Genomic DNA, 22,754 nt, shown 5'->3' on the forward strand with positions numbered 1-22,754 from the left:
CATGCTCTAATTGATACATCATTCATTACTATAGAAAAAAAATAAGTTCCATGGATGCTTGTGAAGACAGATTCAGATATCTATATAGCTGAAACTCTGAGTTGGCCATTTCATCAACTGTTGGTAACACATGTACAGAGGACCATTGTCTTCTGATCTAATATATATCTATATTTGGAGTCTTCCTAGACTGATAGTATGAAAGGTTACTGTGGATAGAAAGCAATGTAGCATTGTTCCCTATATCCATGATGGGATTCGAGAATAAGATGCAGTATTATGTAACACTGAACATTTATGGACATACTAGCGTGTCATTAAGCCATTTTTTGGCGTTATAGCGTATAGATTAATTTATTTTTAAATGTGAAATTCTAACTTGGGATTGATTTATTTCTGTAAAATACTAAGAAAAAGAACCTATATATATAAATGTACTATTACTGTACTCTTTCAAGGGTCTACCAAAAGTATGTGGTATAATAATCAATAAGGGAATTGATAGACATCACTTATCAGTGGAATGTGCCTTTATTGAAATGATACAGTTCAGGAATTTATTTTGTCTTGTGGTATATGTAAATATATTCATGTCGAATGGCCGTAAAATTGAAACAAAACAAACTTCATGGCGTACGGCTACATATTACTGTATGTACGAGTTACTGCCCTTTTACACGTTTGACAGCCTGGACGTCAAACTGCTTTTTATAGATGTATTCAAATATGCATTTATTGATATAAACCTGCGTCGTCATTTCCCTATCGTATCCATATTGATAAGAAAATTATGGAGATTTATCTTCTTATTATTAAATGGAAAAACAATATTATCAGGGTATATCCTTCACGGGATACACGTTTTGTCAAGTAACTTTTAGTGTGCGCGCGGAAGAGCTGGTGTTACTTATAACTGAAGTACAGCATACACAACATAAGATTAATGTTCAGAGCACTATCACTAAATACTACATACAAATAATAGATACACAAAAAATAAGTCTGCAGTAATGTAGATCCGGAAAAAAATGAAAACATCTCGGAGCTAGAACATAATTTCATAATTTTACAAGTCCTTGTTCCAACACATTTGCTACAAATACCCAAGGACGTAAACTTATAAATCCTTGAAATACACGGTTGTCTCGGAAGACGGAAACGTCAAATCGCCTATACATGTATGAAATTCATTTCCCCAATACTCCAAGGATTACTATCACTGACGTAATATCCACGTCTAGAATAGCAATCCCTGGAATATCACATTTTCGATACTCTTAAAAAAATTGAACGTTTTGTTTATATCAAGGATTTATAAGTCTATATCAAGGATTTATAAGTCTATATACATGCATTTTATAAATGGAATCTTACAACCTTACCCACCTTATCTGAAAAGGATTCCTGTGGCACTCAAAGGGTTAAACTCATTAAACAAATTGATACGCCATGTAGCCTATTATTGAACAAAATGTATGTGCCATGATTTACCCCAAAATCAATCAGTGCTTTTTAAAAAATGTTACTTACCACCCAAAATGAACTGCTTTTGAGGTTAATTACTGCTCAAAACAAATTTTGGCAGAATTTTGTGGAACTAACCAAGAAGCCAGTAGTCCGCCTTATTTTTTTTTCATGATTTAGAATGTAAAAAAAAAATCCTGTTGTAAATCATGCAGAGACTACATCTAAAACTACCAGAGATTAAACTCTCTGCAAATACAAACAATATCGGAGTCGATTTTTTTGTTGATAGTTACCGTACAGTACGAATTAGATAACACTGCAGATATACAAAGTACATGGATTATTATTTACGTTTTATTGTGCATAATTACGCAGAAATTGCGCAAAGATGTTTATTTATCTACGACAGGTACATCAATATATGCATGGTATAAATCCCTATTTTCAAGCATATTCCAAACTCATATAGGATCTGTTATTGAGGATAATATCAAATAGACATCGGACATGTACACAGGTATTTGTGTCTTCAAAATCGATATTTACAAACAGATAGTTTATATTAGATGGTAGACACCGAAAATCGGCACTCTTTCTTATGCGAGTAGAGTAGGTCTCGTTGTCCTCGTGACGTCACAGGTCAGGGGTCCTGAATCGGGGTCAATGGCTTGGGGCTTCAGGTGTGTTCTAGAGAAAATCGCATTATCTCTAATATCGTAAACGATATACCAAACTATTCCGTGTACACTTTAAAGCAACAAAGTGGGGGGAAACCAACTTACAAAAATGTACGTCAGGAGCTGCTTAGCGCTCAGCATATAGGGAGTGGGACGACTGGTTCACCCGTTGTCAGTATAATGTGACCGGGTGGGGTGTGTTGCTTGGTGTCTTCGGCGGCATGCTTCAGTGATATAGCATTATAAAAAATGGCAACAGTTCCACTATACAAGAAGTATACCGTAGTCTCCCAAAACACACACCTCGCACAACATACGCACAACACACCGCGTACATGGGAGGCCGTCCTTACACAGCTGTTATTAATAGGACGTTAATTAATCAAACAAACAACAAATGCCAGAAACTGTATACTGTACATGTACTCTACAGTAGTATTGTTAATTTGCGTGTTTTAAAAAATCAGTGAAACCAGAAACATATTGTATGTTTCTGGTAAAACTACCAGACACACTGTATTCAATATACATGTATCTTACGTAATATATACTGAGTCTGTTCAGTATGTTTCTGAAACTACCGATGAATCCCGAGACATACCACAGGGACCTGGCACGATTTTTTTTAACTAACAGTATATATATATATATATATTATAGTATCCTTGATACTATAATATATGTATAACTTACTGCACAGGTTAACGACGCGCAAAAAAAAAAACGAAAAAATACTAAAAGTTTCTTTTTTTTCTTTTTTTTTTGCGCGTCGTAAACCTGTGCTTTCTGTTGGTTAATTTTTTTCGTGTCAGGTCCCTGTGAGACATACAATGTACGATTTATATTTAGATACGTTCTTGTATTTGAACACATTTGGATTTTTCAGACGTCATGAAGGCAGCAGGTTTATCAAAATTCAGTAAAATCTGGGTTTTTTTTTTTTTTTTTTTTTAATTCCGGAACTTACATTTTATATGTCCATTCCGGATAATCTTTCATTTCCAATTTAGATATTCCGTGGAACTTCCTGTTACTTTAGAAATACTAGAAAATCAAAGACGCCGGGCAAAAACAAAAGGCAAACGACTGTAACAGACAATGACATCTGTATATTATTGCTAAATGGTAAGTAATTAATAGAGTTTTTGCTTGAAAACTAGATGTCTTTGCTAAAAATTTGTGTTGCGAATGAATAAACCGATTGTCACCACAGGAGCCAGCTCAATGGAACGGATGTTGTCATACAATATATTATGATACTTTTTTTTTTTTGTATTTGGTTGATGGACTTATGAATATATCTAACAGTAATGTGATTGTTTTTCCCAGAAAATACCAGTTTGAAAAATGATTAAAAAATCCGGATATTTACTATAGTTTTATTCATTGAACTGGCCCCGTGTGGTTGTATTTCGGTTTAAATAGTTTTCAAAGGGCGATAACTAGAAATGTTACATGGATAGGAAGCTATCATTTTACCCGCGTACAGATATGAGAATCGACTTCATACATTGTTGGAGTAAAAACAGTAAACAGGGAATGGATACTCGTTACCAGCAGACATCATCAACTCGGATACCCTGGATATATTTAAATCTATGTTGTCCACATCGCCGGCTTAGAATTTTTAACATTTTATTTTGAGATAACTATCTTAATCTCTGAAATATTTAAATTACATGTACATTGTACTTAGGTAAGCTCGCTGGCAAAAAAAAATGTATACAAGAACCAAGGACGTATATGAGAAGGATAAGTCACACTGGGTTATGGGGGAGTACAACGCAGGAGCTTTTGTGTTTGTGCACTGACCGTGACGCTGGGCGACGACCGTTTTCCTTTGATATACGCCGGCGCAGCCTTTGATGTAGCTTGCGGGTGCGAGGGTTACCGTCTTACTTTCAGAAGCGGGGCCGTCATTTCATGAGCTGTCGTGTTTTTTAACGAAAATTTAAGGCATGTCTTCTAAATCTTCCGTCCTTTAAGCAAGTAATAAACGTTGTGAAATCTAATAAACTTTACATTGGTGTTTCGTTTGACTTGATAAGACATATATATCAAAGGAAAATCAGCACGTCCAATGCCACGGTCAGTGCACAAACACAAAAGTGCTTGTGACGTATTTGTCCAAATTCCAGCTTGACTTAATAATCTTCTCATCTACATCCTTGAGGTATGAAACTCCAAAGTCCATTACTTTTAGGGACATAGCCTAAATTAACAAATTTTGGAGTTCCATACCTTTCTCTAATATATATTATATACAAATATTTCATAGGTTACCTTGCTCTACTTTATAATCTTTAACTAGACAGGCAGATGGCGGTAATTAACAAGTGTTATATTGCATGAGGCCGGAAATTACCACCACTAAAGGGTAAATATTATGAACTAAAGCACAGTAACCCCTAAAACATTTTTTTCAATACATAATCTAAAATTTCAGCGTTTTTGATATCACCAGCACAATGAAATCAACCATCTGCTGTCGCTATATTGTGCCACAAACAACAGTGACAATGACATCTGAAACTGAACATGAATCTACTGTGACACCATTATTATGTTGCTTAATATTATGATGATTCTCGGAATTCATTGTCCTTTTCTTCAAAATAAATAACAATAGCAAGGTGTAATCGTAAAGTCGTGCAATATAACATCTCGAACCATGCATTATACACGGTAATGTTTCCATGAAAGTGTGTGATATAACTTTGAACTGTGCAATATAACTAGGTTTTATTGAATGGTTGGTGTATTATTTGAAAATATTACCTTTCTTCATATGCTAGATTGGTGTAAGCAAATTATATTATGAATTCATAGATGTATATTCCGAATTTGCATATTACAGAGTTATCTGCACCTGCGAGTAGTTATTAATTGTGACGTCATTTGTTTAAGAGTGTAACCGTCATATCTTTCGGAGAAAACAACGTGAACTGCACTCGCAAAATAATGACGTAACAATTGATACCTATCCGCAAGGGAACTAACTCTCTAATATACAATCCAAAGACGGAATATATTTGTCAGTGAGCTAAGTACCTGTGTTTTATATCAGTATGATTATTGTGGACATTAATTAACAAAAGCATAACATTTGTCTGACAGTAACGTACCTATATATAAAGTTGGCCTCACAGAATTCAGGTCATGTATGTGAAATTAACTCTAAAATAACAGGTGATTGAAAGAAAAGAAGAAAAATCACAAAATGTATCTGGTATTTAATCTATAGTATTCCTTTGTATACCTTTTTTTTATTACTTTATGGACCTATTAACAGCCAGGGTCATTTAAGGATGTGCCAGGTTTGTTGGTGGAGGAAAGCCAGAGTACCTGGAGAAAAATCACTGACCAGCGGTCAGTACCTGGCAACTGACCCACATGGGATTCAAACTTACAACCGAGAGGTGGAGGGCTTGTGGTAATATGTCAGGACATCTTAACCACTCGGCCACCACAGCCCTGCCATTGTATGTATACATGTATTGTATATATGCAGGTTTGCAAATGTCAGATGTCTTAATTATGAAGTCTTAATTAGTATTTAATAGTGTTTAAAGTGAACAGTCGGGCAAGGATGGCTAAAGTCGGTAAAAATGGTGTGAATGTATCCAGTATAATTTCTTATGAAATGGAAAATAAAATCTCTCGTCAAAATCTGTCTGCGTACGAAGAAATTAATTTAAAGTATTGAAATTCTAAAACGTCCTCCCGGCTCACTAAGTCCGTGGTTACATTTCCATGCAGCCTCGCTTTCAATGCTTTCAACTTTTCTTTACTTTAATGGTCAGAACTGGGAAACTAAGCAGAACTTGGCCGTCGTATTAATATGTGAGAACTTTTGGAAGGCCAATGAACGCATTTAGACTGGTTTTCTTTGCCTGACTATTCACTTTAAGAGTAGCTATTTAAGAGCAATAATCCATAGGGTTATAGTCTTATGTTCTAAATTACTTATAGTGTAATGTATTGAATATATATGGAAGAAATTAAAAATTACTTGTATTTAACTATGACTCAGTCTGTATCTTGTCTTTAGACTTAATTTACTCATGTGAAAAATTGATGCGGAATGGAAGCTGAGAAATACATCCTAGATGGACAGCCAGTTGTCCTTAACAATGTGATGAGAAGATGGCCTTCATTAGCCTGGACACCAGAATTCCTGAGTAAACAACTCTCACAACCCCTCTCATGTAAAATGACACCTCTCTTTGTAGGTAAGTGTGCAGTCACTATAGCATTTCTTATATATTTGTGTACATGTTTGAATACAGGTACAATAAAAACCTTGGGCACCCGAATACACAAAATAACATTTTATTACATGTATACTGTAGCTTATGATTTTAACGTTTATGTACCGTATGTCAATTTTACAGTAAAACCTGTCTGTTCACCTGTACAATGAAAAGAGAAAATGTCTTGCCTTGTGGTCCTGATACACAGGTCACATTGTGTTAGAATGTGTTATTTGGGAGACATTGAGGAAAGATGTGGTAATTAAGAGTCATACACATGATTACGTAGGTATGTATGTTGATATATATATTATTTTCATCTCTTTCAGGACGAGCACTGATGGAGACAGAGTGTATCCAGGAATCCCTCTGTCTTTCTGACTTTGTTCAGTGGCTCAGGGGAAGCATCAAGGCAGATAACCCACTAAAAAAGTATGACCGAAGCATGTTCTCGTGTTATCTTGACTACAAGTACATGCAGGAGATATTTACAGCAAAGCCGGAGCTACTGAAGGTTAATGATAAATTAATTGTTAAAATGTGTTATGGTTTGTGTTGAAATGGAAAAATTTGTAAGTAATGCAGTACCTATGTTCCTTTCTTCACTATCTTTCAAATAAATTTATGTGGTTGTATATGTAATTTATGTTAAGCTGTGATAACTGTGCTATTAAAAGAATGAGAAACATCTTCGGCTACGATCATAGTTGCCTCTTCTCCATACATAATTTTAAGATAAACATCTGTGGTAGCTGATCGAGTTTTTAACATGTCCCCAACCTATTACCTTAAGCCTCCACCTCTTGGTCATGAGTTTGAATCCCATGTGGGGCAGCTAGTTCCCATGCAGGTACTGTTCACTGGCAGTGGTTTTTCTTCAGGTTTTCTGGCTTTTCTCCACCACCTTTGTTAACCTAGCATATTCTTAAATTACTGTGGCTATTAAATAGAATGTTAAAACAAACAATCAAACATAAGACATTCATACCATTCTTATGGAAAATAAAGTATAATTGTATGTGATTGTTTGATTAAATTTACCAGTCAGTGTTATATGCCAGGATGGCCTCCCATGTATGTGTTGTGAACTTGTCAAGCATGTATGTAGTGTGTTGCCGAAAACACCCGGCTGCAAGTGTCACATTATACCTATAGTATGTGATTGTACATATTTTCACATGCTGATGGCTTTGAATAGGAATCTAAGAAAAATATACTTTTATCAAACTTAATTAATACCATTATCAGTTTTCATGTTACACATATATATCTAATTTTCTTAATACATGTACATATTAACAGTTTATCTGTATAGGAAATATGCTGGGAGAGTGTGGGCCTTAATGGACGAGACGGAGCAGAAAGTACACTGTGGCTTGGTAGTGAGGGCGCATATACTAACTGTCATTATGATGCTTACGGCTACAATCTGGTCGCTCAGATATATGGCAGGTATTTTGAATATCATAACTTGTGTCAAAAAATGAAGTATTATTTAAATAAAAATTACGCTTAAATACTTACAAAAAAAAAAAATGTTGTGAAATTATCAGTATTGTTATTTGTAATAAAAACATTTTTTCATGCAAGAAATAATAGTAAAGCTTTAAAGTCAAGAAATAAAATGAGAAAATAAAGAATCCATGAATATTTCATGTTTACAGTTCAAGAATTAAATAGATTACTCTTTTTCCGTAAGAATTCTAATACATGTTGTTGTACTTTGTATATATGCTAATAATAATATGTTTTAAAAAAATTCATAATAGAAAATAGGTCATTTTCCTCTAGTTTGTTTTGGTATATGTTCTCAGGAAACGATGGGTGCTATTTGCTCCTTCAGACACCCAGTATCTCTACCCAACAAGAGTTCCCTATGAAGAATCCAGTATATTTTCACAAGTTGATATAAAATCTCCAGGCCTAGAGGCCCATCCAAAGATTAAGGTACGGGGCATTGGGTATCTTTATATTAGCGACAGATTACAGTCAGTACTGGCCGCAGCTTGTACTCCATTTTGGCTTATACATGTACAAAAATTGAAAAATACTCAGGTGCGAATTATAATTCTGAAAATGCTGTACATTTTGTGTGTTCATTCAAAAGCCTGTTGCAGGTAAATGTTGCGTATTATGTTTGAAACTATTCAGAATCATAAGTGTAATCAGTAAACCTAAATATCAATTATTTATTTAAACTTGTAATTTCCTTATCATTTACAAGATGACCAATGTGTACGAGGTTATCCTGGAGCCGGGGCAGATCCTTTATGTACCAAGACACTGGTGGCATTATGTTGAGTGTTTGGAACCGGCTATCAGTGTCAACACATGGGTGGAACTGGTAGGTTTTACACACAGTACTAGACAAGCTTTCGGTGGTCTAAATTAAGGCCTGTATTTATATTTTAGTAGGAATGTGTCATAAATGGTAGGCAAGCATGTATAAGGCTAATGGCCTACAAATATCCTTAGGTTGAACTGGTAGGTCTTATAAATGGTAGGCAAAAGCATGTAGAGGTGAAGTGGTCTGTGTGTTACGGTACTACATAGAGGTAGTCAAGCTTTCGCTAAGGAGAACCAGAACCTCTTACAATGAGAGTTAAACATGAAAAGAGAAAATGGTAATTGTGTATATACCCAAAATGAAATATTTATTGATAATTTTTCTAGGTCTCATAAATGTTACTGCAGATACATATCAACTTGAATACTGCATAAGCAGACAGGACTCAATGCAAAGGTTCATATCTAAATACAAATCATATGTTGATTATACATACACTAAGATATGGCATAACATTGGCTCTCATACATGCATCTGGTCTTTTATACAAAATTTTACGAAATGATGTCATTCATGTCTCTAGGAAATTGATAGAGAGTCACGGTTTGAGGAGGCAGTTACCCGCAGTCTTTTCTCAAGTCTCTGGAGCTCTTCTATAGATATGGAGAGACAAGAAGATTGCCGGACACAAAGAGCTGACACCATCCCTATAGGGGAGACCAGCCCACGCCATTGGATCAATCCAAAAGAGGTGGGTTTATATACATGTATACACGTGTATAAAGGTTCTGAGCAACCTGTCATGGACAGAATGAATCTTGTTCTCTTTTGTCTTGTTATCCTATCCACATATCGGTGCATTCAAGTTCAGCAAGCTAAAGGTTTTAGTGCGAGGTCTGGCTATAGCTGGCAAATTTATTCAATACAGATATAAAGGTTTAAGTAAGATTTATTTTGAAATAAATGTAATAGGATTCAACTGTATAAATATTTCAGTAATATACTGTATTAAATGTAATAGAATTCAATTGTATTAAATATATTACAGTCACTGTGATAGCCTAATAGGATTCAACTATATTAAATGTAATAGGATTCAACTGTATGAAAGGAAAGTGTATACACATATAAATTAATGATTTGGTATATTTCAGGAGATCTGGGACATCACCCAAAACAGTATTGTACTGAATGAAGCTTATAAGGCATTGAGAAAAAGTAACTATTCAGGTCTGCCTCCGAGATCAGATCATGGATGTGACAAGATCACTTCTGACACCACTTGCCGTACCAACAGTAATAATCAACACAAGGAGAGAAACTTGGAAATGTTTGCAACACACTTCAGAGGAAAGATGGTACATTTTACAAACCAACAGCATTTAAATGTATCTCTTAAGAAGAGTTGTATTAGATGTCCAGACTTGAACCAGGAACAGTGCTGCAAAAAGCATGTCAACATGGCAATGGTAAAGTGTATTGTTTCCAGTATCAAGGAAGAGGGCTGTAATAACCACAGTGTCACATCAGCTAAAATTCTTACCAAGGAAAATCGTATTGCAACTACATCAACTTACCAATCAAATAATAGCTCAGATATCAATTCTGCTAATACGTATTTAAAAAGAAAACATGGTGATGAGATCTATTCAAAGGATTTCAGTCCTGTCAAAGTGTCCAAATCCACACCCGTATCTTGTGAACAGTTAGTAGATGACTCTGTGTTAATGGAGACTCTCTCTAGCCAGAATACAAAATGTAACAGCTACAATAAGACAGTACGTGAACCATGTAAGATAAAATCAGATTTTCGGTGCTGCGACCAGGATGGTGATGGGCAGATGTGCCCGTCTACTTCACAGTCAGATGTTACTATCACTGCAGTGACAGCACAGCCATTCATGACATGGTATTCTATGAAAAATAGTGGCGACAGAAAATCTGAAAGAGATATCGTTGAAAGTATGAGTGGAAGTTTTTCTAAATCATCACAGGAACTTCTTGGCAACAGCTTGGTGGAAAGGACGAGTCTTCGTGCAAACTGTACATGTAATGAATCAGATGTTAACAGTGAAGTGTTCTGTGATAAACAAGAAACATCTAAACTTTATGGTTGTGATAGTGATACAGTCTGTGAGTCATCTGTACTTAAAAATGAATCAGGTGAAACAGTAAGTTACCAAAACATGTTGACATTTGAAAAATTTGTGAAGTGTGCAACGCATCCAGATGTTATTGACACCATAATAAAAGTTATAAAAAACAGTATGGAAAATGACTAGTGGTTCAGGGATATCTTTAAAGTTATTTTGTCTGTCACTCCTTATACCAATACCTTACCATAGTCACCATGACTACCTATAGCCCCATTCTCGAGAATCCCTCTCCATGGTGACAAAAGTTCTTTAGTAAATAGTTACAAATATTTCAGAGTACTTGGTATCAATATCATACTGGTATAATTTTCTTTCTTTGAAGTGAATTCTCAGGTGATCTGAACATTAAAATGTGGCGAATATGGTACATTATCAACTACATATCAAGGTCAACAGTAAGTAATGACAAAAGGTGAAATAAATATATGTTTTACCTTAACTTTACCTTGTCTTTTTTATATTGCCTTAGAAGAACAATATGTGGTTCAAAAAGTTTTCAACACATTTTATCCCTAGTTGACTTCTACATTATTCCAATATTGCTTGCTTATGAAATTGTCATCCATTAAAACAGATTTGAATTTTCCAATTCTTTTGAATACGCAAGAATACGCAAGGGGTGAAGAGAAACTTAAGGATGGTGGAATGAAAGACTATCAAGATAGTAAAGAAAATAATCACTCTTGACCTTTTATCAAGGTCAGAGGTCAATATGCTGAAACTTAATAGCAACTTCTGACACAATGAGAAAGAAGTCCACAGATTTTACTATTTGACACGTCTTGATGAACATTTATCAAGAGTGTGTAAATATGACATTAAATAAAGTTCAAGGTCATTAATGTGAACAACCTCGGTAGCCTTTCATCCTAGCATACTTATAACAGGTCCATTACCTGGTTTCTAAAACAATTTATTATTGAAAGATCGTAACAGATTTGACTCCTGTGACTTGGTCTGAAGGTCTATTGAATTCCTTTTAAATTTTTAACCCTTCATTTACTGGACCAACGTCAGCCAGGTCTCTTAATATTGGGTTTTAATTTTATTATGAAGTTTCTAGCAAGATGGGTTTTTTTGGGTTTTTTTTATTTGTTTTGTTGAAAAACCAGCCAGCTGCTAAATATTTAATGAAATAACACACTATAACATATACTCATCCATTGGATGGGAAGGCTAAAAAAAAAACACCGAGGTTTAAAAGATAAATATGAACACAGTTTTTATTTCAAAAGTACTATTCATCTGAGTGTACAAAAAATATGTCTTGACAAAGTTGATGTACATCAATCAGATATTGTGATTGTGATAGGATTTTACACATGATACAAAAACACAAATTCATTGCCTATCTCATTGACCCACACACACAATTTATGTGATTACACATGATACTCACACTAGATCCATACATATGTTATCTGAAAGCAGGTGATCGTTCACCACTGGGATTCTGGGATCATATTCTATGCTTAGTAATAAAATGAAATTAAAATATTCCTTTGCTCCAAAGAAAGCATTTCTTATAAGATTATATTTGTAAGAGACAATTGTATCATTGCACTAAGAAAAAAAAGTCTCCTTTTATAACACTCTCATTATCATTTGAAGCACAGACACTGTGAGATACAAATTCAGGCTATTTAACTATTAAAGATGATGGTCATTATACAAATGTGATGTCAAACATCAACACCAATCCAGACTTACTAGGTTATTTCAAAATCAAATACAAGTGCTCTACTTCAAGTCTTCAATACAATGTACTGATTGATATACATAATATGTATTTTTATAGACCTTTTCAAAATTTTACTGCCATCTTTTACATAAAATTCATAACAACTAAAACCCTCGTATACTGGTACAACATAAAACATTCACACTTTTCTCCTGTTAACCATCCCTTCTTGAATACCATTATAAAATCAGCTTTCTCTCCTGATACTGTCAAGTCTTTCATCCACTACATGTAAAATCATCATTCCCATTCTAATACTAAAATTCTTCATACATACTACACAAAAAATTACATTTATTTTCTGTTCATCACCATTCTCACATATAGGTTGTTACATACACAACCTCCCAATCTGAGTTCTTTCCCCTTACATTCCAAAGACTAGTTCTAGTAATATACCTGACTGGCATGTTAGATACATAGGACTAGTGTCACTAACGCACGTAATACACCAAGGCCACAGAATCTACGCCGAACCTCTTAGAAGAGGTTCTGATACATTAATAATCAACAACATTAACAATATCTTAACAATGAACCAACCAATCCTATACATAGTATATTAACAGGTTAAAACATTGGGTGGGTTCCAGGCTTTTTGGCATTTGAACTTCTCTGTGACTATTGTTTACACTTAAAATATTTGAATTTGTGAGATAATTTACCAATTTATATTATTCAAAGATTCAAAGAATACAAGTTCGGAAACGAAATAAGTCTAATACAGAGGCCCGGATACAACACAAGTAAAAAAAAAAATGTCATCTTTTGTCCCTAGTGTTTCTGAGATATTATCTAATACTTTACCATATATACAATGCACATATGTGTATCTAAGTGAACTTATTACAGGAGTGTTATTGTGCAGGAAGTATTCCCTTGATTAAATATTGTTTCTATTGTCACTGAGTTTATCTCTGTTTAAATATATAATAACTGTGTAAATTAGAACACTCCAAAAAAAGCTTTTTCTTTTTTTTTTGCAGCACTGGGGAAGAGATAAAAGCTCCTTTTTTTGCAGCACTGGGGAAGAGATTCATACAAATCAAGTATATTTATACATTTTGTATTTGGACAAAGTAAATAGAGTATATTGTGATGGATTTAGTTCATGCATAAATGGTCTGTTCTCAAGACCAAATAATATCCAATTCAGCAAATTAAATGTCGCCTACTGTAGGTGTTTGGTGATAGTGTTAATACTTGATGGGAAGCTGTTCACCATATTTCAAGAGAGTCATACAACAGGTCAGTGACAGTCGTCACGGAGGGTGCAGGGACATACTCGGAGGGTCAGGGACAGTTTTAACTGAGGGTGTTGGAGTGTCGGGGATAGTTTATCACTGAGGGGGTAGGGGCATACTCCTTGGGTCAGGGACAGTTGTAACTGAGGGTGTTAGAGGGTCGGTGATAGTTTATTACTGAGGGTGTAGGGGCATACTCCGTGGGTCAGGGACAGTCATAGGTGTGTCCAGGTTCTGTTGTAGCTGTAGAAGCCAGCGTTTGGTGGAGTTATCATCTTTGAGACAGGGAGAAAATGTTGCATCCTTCAGTTGGTCCGGAAGACACTGACGCAGAGCTTCCTTGGCTCTGTAACAATCAAAATATTAATGTCATTAAATAAGGACCCAATTGAATACTTGTCACAGCAAAATCTGTCAGTACTTTTAGATTTTACAGACTCCAAATAAAGTAATATAATGTAATGCAAGAACTTCTTACCTCGGATTATCAGAGAGGCGAAGGTAACATCGCACTACATGTTTCAACAATCGGGCTGATGGCTCCTTGGATAGATGTAGCACCATTTTTCCCTAAAAAAAACAACCATGCATTGGAAATAATGATCTGTTTCAGTTTTCGAAATAATGATCTGGGATCATATTCTATGCTAAGTAATTATAAAATGAAATTAAAATATTCCTTTGCTCCAAAGAAAGCATTTCTTATTATATTATATTTGTAAGAGACAATTTGCACAAAGGCCATAAGGGGCTACTAAGAAAAAAAGTCTCCTTTTATAACACTCTCATTATCATTTGAACACAACACTGTGAGATACAGATGGCTTCAGGCTATTTAACTATTAGTCTCCAATGGTCATTATTATACAAAAGTGATGTCCAAACATCAACAGGGGAACCTCCAGAATTTTACTGAGACAGTTATTTCAGTAATCAAATAGAAAAAGAGCTCTACTTCAAGTCTTCAATAAATGTACTGGATTGATATACATGTATATATATGTTTCAGCATTTTTATAGACCTTTCCAAAATTTTACTGCCATCTTTTACATAACTTTTTGATAAAAAAAGTAATCCTCGTATACTGGTACAACATAAAACATTCACACTTTTCTCCTGTTAACCATCCCTTCTTGAATACCATTATAAAAATTCAGCTTTCTCTCCTGATACTGTCAAGTCATTTTTCATCCACTACATTAAAAATCATCATTCCCATTCTAATAAATATAAAATTCTTCATACATACTACACAAACCCTTAATTTATTTTCCTGTTAGTCACCATACTCACATATAGGTTGTTACAAACACAACCTCCCAATCTGAGTTCTTTCCCCTTACATTCCAAAGACTAGTTCTAGTCAAATATACCTGACTGGCATGTTAGATACATCAGTTCCTAACACTAGTGTCACTAACGCACGTAATACACCAAGGCCACAGAATCTACGCCGAAACCTCTTAGAAGAGGTTTTTTTCTGTCATAAAGATTAATAATGTAAAGAGAAATATATTACACAATATCTTAACAATGAACCAACCAATTAATACATAGTATATTACAGGTTAAAACATTGGTGGGTTCCAGGCATTTTGGCATTTGAACTTCTCTGTGACTATTGTAGATACACTTAAAATATTTGAATCTTGTGAGATACTTTACCAATTTATATCTATTCAAAGGGACTTCAGCAAAAGAATACTAGTTCGGAAACGAAATAAGTATCTAATACCGAAGATCCCGGATACAACACAAGGTAAAAAAAAAATAGAGTCATCTTTTGTTCCCAGTGTTTCTTAGTAGATATTATCTAACAACCTACCATATATACATACGTGTATCATAACGTGAACTATTCTTTACAGTGAGACTAGCAGTTAGACCCTGTGTTATTGTGAAGGATAGTTAATTCCACTTGATTAAATATTTGTTTCCCTAATTGTCACTGAGATATTTATCTTTTTTAAATATATAATAACTACATGTAAATTAGAACACTCCAAAAAAAAGCTTTTTTTTTTTTTTTTTCTGGACAGCACTGGGGAAGAGATTAGAAAGCTCCTTTTTTTGCCAGCACTGGGTGGGAAAAGACGTGGAGATTCATACAAGTCATGTATATTTTTATTACATTTTGTATTTGCGGGACAGAGCTAAATAGTAGTATATTGTTTGTGATGGATTTAGTTCATGCATTATAATTTGGTCTGTTGTTATCAAGACCCAAATAATTATCCAATTCAGCAAATTAAATGTAGCCTACTGTAGGTGTTTGGTGATACGTGTTACTTACTTGATGTGGAAGCTGTTCACCATATTCTGCAAAGAGAGTCATACATAACAGTGGTGTCAGTGACAGTTCGTCACGGAGGGGGTGCAGGGGACATACTCAGGTCCAGGCGTCAGGGCACAGTGTGTTAGAACTGAGGGTTTGTTGGAGAGTGTCGGGGATTTACGTGCGGGGATAGTTTATCACTGAGGGGTTCTGAGGAGGTGGGGGTCATTAGGGGCCGCTATCGTATGTCAGCGGAACAGTCTGTGAACTGGGGGGTGTTGAGAGGGGCCTCGGGGCCATCGGGGATAGTTTTATATTACACAGGCAGCCACGGGTGCCAGGGACATAACTCAGTGAGGTCAGGGAATGTTGTAACTCGGGGGTGGTTGGCAGGGTCGGGGACTCGGGGGATAGTTTATTTACTCTGAGGGTGTACTTGTTGGGCCATCAACTCCGTGAACGGTCAGGGACAGTTGTAACTGGGTGGAGTGTTTGGCAGGAGGGAGGGCTCGGGATGTTTATTACACAGGGTTGCAGGGGACATACTCCAAAGGGTCAGGGACAGTTGTATACTGAGGGTGTTGGAGGGTCAGGGGTTAGTTTATTATGAGCGGTGTACATATAGGGCCATACATTGGTAGAGCCGGCCCATATTCATACTGGCCCGTGGTCAGGGAATTGTTGTTACTGGGGGGTTCCGTCGTATTGTTGGGAGGCCAGGAGTCAAGGGATAGTTTTATTAATGAGGGTGTAGGGCTGTAGGTGCAGACTACGTGGGGTCAGGGACAGTTGAAATGACATGTGATAATGAGCGGTTGTTAGAGGGTCGGGAGATAGTCTTATTACTGTAGGGGTGTAGGGGCATACAATAATCCGTGGGTCAGGGAACAGTCATAGGTGTTGTCCAGGTTCTTGTCTAGTTAGCTGTAGAAGCCAGCGTTTGGTGGAGTTATCATCTTTGAGACAGTGGGAGAAAATGTTGCATCCTTCAGTTGGTCCGGAAGACACTGACGCAGAGCTTCCTTGGCTCTGTAACAATCAAAATATTAATGTCATTAAATAAGGACCCAATTGAATACTTGTCACAGCAAAATCTGTCAGTACTTTTAGATTTTACAGACTCCAAATAAAGTAATATAATGTAATGCAAGAACTTCTTACCTCGGATTATCAGAGAGGCGAAGGTAACATCGCACTATCATGTTTCAACAAGATCGGGATGATGGCTCCTTGGATAGAAATGTGCTAAGCAACCATTTTTCCCTAATAAAACACTACACCATGCAATTGGAAACATAATAAACTGTTTCTGTTTCAGTTTTCCTGCTTTATAAACAAAAGGATCTCAGAAGGGATCTTGGCGCCACCAAAGCGTGATGATATATGTCTGACAATGGAAAGAACAGAAAGAAAAAAAAGAAATAAAAAGAAGGATCTTCCCTGCTTTTCAACCTGCTTTTTCAAAATCACATATCAATACATACGAAAAAACATTGAAGTCAGATTGCTTCAGTAACTTTCTGCGAGAGAAACAGCGAGTAAGTCCAGGTAAATTTCAACGTATGTAAATCCAAGATGTGTGCTGCCGGATTGGCCTTCGTTGTTGAACGATCAGTTACCAAAAATGCCATGCCTATCATGCACAAACGTGGTAGGGAGGACCTTAGGGGATTTGCAGCCTACGTATATGAAATTTGAGACAGATCCCTTTTGTACTTTTATGAGAGAAATAGAGGTGGTAACAAACCCCAACTGCCGGTCTGGCCTAATCTTGTTGACCGAGAGGGGACAGTCCCTAAAATGCATTAATGCCATAAAGGCCTGAAGGGGGAACCTACATATTGAGAAGTTTGAGACAGAATCCCTTTAACCACTTTCTGTGGAAATAGTAAGTAACAAACATTCATCTATGAAAAATCCAAGATGGCTGCCAGGACGGCCATCTGTTGTAAAACCGAATAGAGTCTCAAATTGTATTATGCACAACAAGGTTCAACATAGCTATATGAGGGGAGCACTTACCATTATGAAAATTTGAATCAGACAGATCTCTTCAGTAATTTCTTGACAGCTCCAAAGAAAATTAGCGGGTATCCAATCATCAACTGCCAAAATCCATAGATTGGCTGCCTTGCTGGAAAAAACAATATGTGTTTCAGCATGACACTCATAGAGCCCATAAGGAAAACCTGAGACAGATAATACCCTTCAGTACATATTGTGTCAAGCTAGAATTTAAGCATTTTGTTTTGGGACAGAACGAAGGACACCACGATCATTGCTTTTATCCTAGTTGTGATTATCAGTAATATAAGGGCAATTTTCATTTTATCGATTTTCAGACAGGAAAATTGATCACTTCTTTCATCAGTCTATAATGATCTTTGTTATGATTTAAAATTCAAAGTTTTACCATTTTTATCATTTAAAATATGTCTTCTTAAAGTGAATAGTCGGGCAAAGAAAACCAGTCTAAAAGCGTTCATTTGCCTTCCAAAAGTTCTCACATATTTATACGACGGTCAAGTTCTGCTTAGTTTCCCAGTTCTGACCATTAAAGTAAAGATAAAAGTTGAAAGCATTGAAAGCGAGGCTGTGTGGAAAATGTAACCATGGACATAGTTAGTGAGCCGGGAGGACGTTTTATTAGGAATTTCCATACTTTAAATCCGAGGAATTTCTTCAGTACGCAGATAGATGTTGACGAGAGATTTTTTATTTTTCCATTCCAAAAGAAATTATACAGGATACATTCCACACCATTTTTACCGAACTTTATCGCATTCTTGCCCGACTGTTCACTTTAATCAACGTCAAAAAAAAGTTGATGTGACAAAATACATTTGTATGGAACGTGTAAAATAACTATTACAATTAACAAAAATGAAAAGTTATATCATCATTTAGCTACTTTTTTTTTCTTTTCATGATGATGGAATTTCAATGACATACATGTATATAAATTTTCAGGAGTTGTGCTCTTTGCAAAGAAACTTTTCTGCCTATTACATGTAATTAATAATTTAAAATTGGACAGTATACTATGGATTCTTATTTTTTTTATTTAGTATAATTAGTTTTTCATTTTGAAAGATAGAATATTAGTTTATTAATTGAGAAATTTATCAATTATACAAACATAATCAATATCTAATGTTCAGTACATGTATATCTGTCTTTTATTACACCAAAACATAACAATCGACAGAAGAAGTGTGAAAAACATTTGTCCACTCCCAATGATCACTACCATGTACCATAGAATTTTTATTTAAACTAGGGGGCAATATAACAGTATGTGGTCGTCCTCTAACTGACCTTCACTAAAGCTCCTATCACACCCAGACGTGTTATGACGTAGATACTCAAATGGTCGAGTCTTACTGACCGTGTGTAAAAATGGATAACAGGAATAATTGGAATGGTGGGCTGTAACATAAATAGGAAATTTGAAACAAAGATTATGTACATATAGTTATTAAGTACATTGTACAATGAATGTACTTTTTTTAATCTCACTTTCGAATATCAATGCAAAATCTACCAGGATATTCAATAAACTTTATAAATCAAAATCTAATGTAACACAGGGATTTTTATTTTGTGATTTAAAGAAATCATCTGATTTAAAGAAATCATTTAATTCTACAGTGTATTATTAAACTGTGCATAACTTTAAGACAGTTCTGTATCAACTGTGAAATTTAATTATACACAGATGGTTTATAGTTATCTGTTGTGCATTCACTCTATGCTTCAGAAATTTCAAATGTCATCTCATCTAAAAAATATATCCTGTTTGTGACATACCGTGAGATGGGGTGGGTTAATGGCTGGGTAGATATTAACAATTTCCTGGAGCAGTGCAGCCACTGTACCAAATGAGTGCCACAACATAGGAGCCAGATCCGGGACAACCTCCCTTTTTTTGCTGAAAACAAATATATGTGTGGGTAATTGTAAGATGTAAATTTAAAGCAGCTGACTAGTTAAACATCCCACCAGGATTAATTAAGATCTCTCTACAGCTATCAGCTTGAAAGCTCCATGCCAGATGCTATAATGCTTTCATTGGAAATAGGGATTAACAATTATCAATGTTTGTTAGACAGACTCATGTTTGCTATAAATTTTCATGCTAGAAAGAAAAGGTAAATTTTAACTTAAATTTAACTTAAATTTTCACTACAACATATTATCATAGGCTCATTCGACATATTAAGCATCAAAACTGATGACGGTTTCAACTGTATGACTATGGTATCTTTATTTGTACCTTAGTTCTTGTAGAGCATTTTCCCTGGTGTCAGGGCCAGTTAGTTCCACAATCCAAAGGTATATCTTCTCACGATCAACCTGAGACATGACAGCTGGTACTCTGTCCACTTGGGACATGACTGGAGGTCCGGAAACGGTTGGACCAGCTGGACCCTGGCCTCCCGTGGTATTCATCATCCCTTGTAGCAACTACAATAGCGAAAGTGAAAACAGTAAGGGAAGCTCATACATAAATATTTACCTTTATAAATGACTCAATTGATCTTGAAGATTTTCATTTCATGTATTCCAGATGGTACTTCAGTAAGACATGTTTATAATTGATTCATGGTTACAATTATTGCATAGTAATATTTTCATTCCCCATGATGCATCAACTAAGGTTCCTATAGAAGATATCTGTAATTTTTGTATAACAAACTATGCTCATATCAAAGTGATTTTGCAAGGGGTCAATTATAACCATGCATGTTTCACTGTACCAGCTGAGCATGTTTTATGTCCAATAATGACTATCATTAATAAATATCATTAGTAAATATGTAACCCTTGTGAAAAAAAGTTTTTATTACTATTATCATTTAATTGAGTCCTCGTCCTGCCGAATGCTCTAGACCTACTCACACATGATATAATATTTTTCACATGTATATTAGCTACTGTGGTTGTTGCCCACCACACATTTTTTTTTAATTTTGGACCTCTCACTAGCTGTACCTGGTCTGTCACTGACAATCAATCCAATTCAGTCCAGCTACACAAATGCATCAAATTAAATCATATCAGAATTCGATCTACCTGGTATTGCATTTAATTTTGAAACTCAGAGCTTTTACTCACTGCTTTGGGAATGGGGCATGTGGCTTTGACTTTGGGAAAATGTGCGACAAATTAAGATTTGGAAAAAAATGTAAAATAACTAAATTCATGCAACATAGCTATTTGTGTATATTTTTCAAAGAACTTTGATTTTGGGAAATATAGGGCTTGAATTGGAAATAATTTAGAGGTTTTGCCATGGGGAATGGGGCCGAAAATCTGCCCCAAATCATGCTGAAGCCCTGAAACTATAGCCTAGAAAACAGAGAATCTCTGTGGTCTCAGGCCACAGAATTACCACTTGACATGTACATCAATCCCTGGTAATGGGGAGAGTATAGATTTAGAACATGTACATACAATATATGTACTGCAGCCAACCGGGATTGAACCCAAGGCCTGGCTCAGACTTAGCTTACTGAGTGAAATAAGAAGATCTATGTAATTACTTTGTAACATTCATAATTAAAACTTAAAGTTCATATAAATTTTCAACCCATGTTCGCAAAATTCAGAGAAACATTTCTGAAAAGTATAAATTTTCCCCCCCCCCCCCCCAATTCAAAAACAACTCTGTACCAATACACATTTTTAATATCTTATCCCAATGCCATGCATAACATCATAACGTATGAAGTCCAAGAATAAGTTATCCTTAAGATTATAAATTAGTAACTGTATCGATTAGGAATTTCATACATGTATGATAATTGGCCCAATCATCGAGGAGGCGCTTTCACCTCCCTTTTTATCATTTTTTTTTAATAAAGGGGCACACTAATATGGCATAATTGGCCAGTTTCCCATACTTATAAAACAATATTGAAAATGAAGAAATACATGGTTTTTCTTGGAAGAAAACAATAAAAATGACGACTTGGGAAGGAAGTCTGCATTGAATACTCATCCAAATCGTTGCTTGTTAGAAATTGCATTCTGAACAGAATACTCAATTAAACATTATTTAGCCATGTATATGGAAGACACAAACTTTTATGCAAAGCAGTTATGCTTACGAAGTGTATAAATGTAAACGAAAGAAAAAGGGCAAACTCACCAATGCGTTACCGGAAATGAAGTATTTATTATAATTTTAGTATGGCAGCCGGTGAGCTACGAAATAGATCCGGAAAATCGCTTTGTGAAAAGAAAAAGGTTTTATTTTCAAAATACCAGAAAAAATATAGGACACACATCAGCAAATTTTTAAGGTCTTAAAGATATTTCAAAATGCGTTTTAGAAGGACGAAGGATGAATGATTGAACCTTGAGGAATCCATCCATTCAGTGTTGTCGCTAGCGGAAAATGACATGTGCCGCAGCACAGGGCCTTGTTACTATTGATGATATATATAAGATAGGTCACGTCTATTTACATACATTACACGTAATGTATGTAAATAGACGTGACCTATCTTATATATATCATCAATAGTAACGAGGCCCTGTGCCCGCAGTTTGGCGTACGGGCCTTTCCGAAACGGCTGTTAATTTTTAAAATGGGAATGTAAAACGAGATCGATATTTCTGTAGAGGCGCAAAAGTTATTAACTTAA

At 35.4% G+C, this 22,754-nt stretch overlaps 2 protein-coding genes across 2 annotated transcripts; one reads left to right on the forward strand and one right to left on the reverse strand.

The window, feature by feature from the left end:
• Positions 1-2,931: 2,931 nt before the first annotated feature.
• Positions 2,932-11,273, forward strand: LOC138321111 (HSPB1-associated protein 1 homolog). The gene is made up of 8 exons (XM_069264545.1): positions 2,932-3,269; positions 6,196-6,376; positions 6,727-6,911; positions 7,713-7,849; positions 8,212-8,344; positions 8,622-8,741; positions 9,268-9,435; positions 9,839-11,273. The coding sequence occupies exons 2-8, from the start codon at positions 6,229-6,231 to the stop codon at positions 10,964-10,966; spliced, it is 2,019 nt and encodes a 672-aa protein (XP_069120646.1). The 5' UTR covers positions 2,932-3,269; positions 6,196-6,228; the 3' UTR covers positions 10,967-11,273.
• A 772-nt stretch (positions 11,274-12,045) lies between these two features.
• LOC138322200 (CCR4-NOT transcription complex subunit 9-like) lies at positions 12,046-22,278 on the reverse strand. Its single transcript, XM_069266250.1, is given in 7 exon segments — positions 12,046-14,171; positions 14,304-14,395; positions 19,420-19,455; positions 19,457-19,530; positions 19,881-20,032; positions 20,378-20,568; positions 22,256-22,278. Coding segments are annotated over 6 exon segments (705 nt in total). The 5' UTR covers positions 20,557-20,568; positions 22,256-22,278; the 3' UTR covers positions 12,046-13,999.
• Between the last annotated feature and the right edge of the window lie 476 nt (positions 22,279-22,754).

This window comes from Argopecten irradians, chromosome 4, assembly GCF_041381155.1.
Source record: "Argopecten irradians isolate NY chromosome 4, Ai_NY, whole genome shotgun sequence".
Lineage (NCBI taxonomy): Eukaryota > Metazoa > Mollusca > Bivalvia > Pectinida > Pectinidae > Argopecten > Argopecten irradians.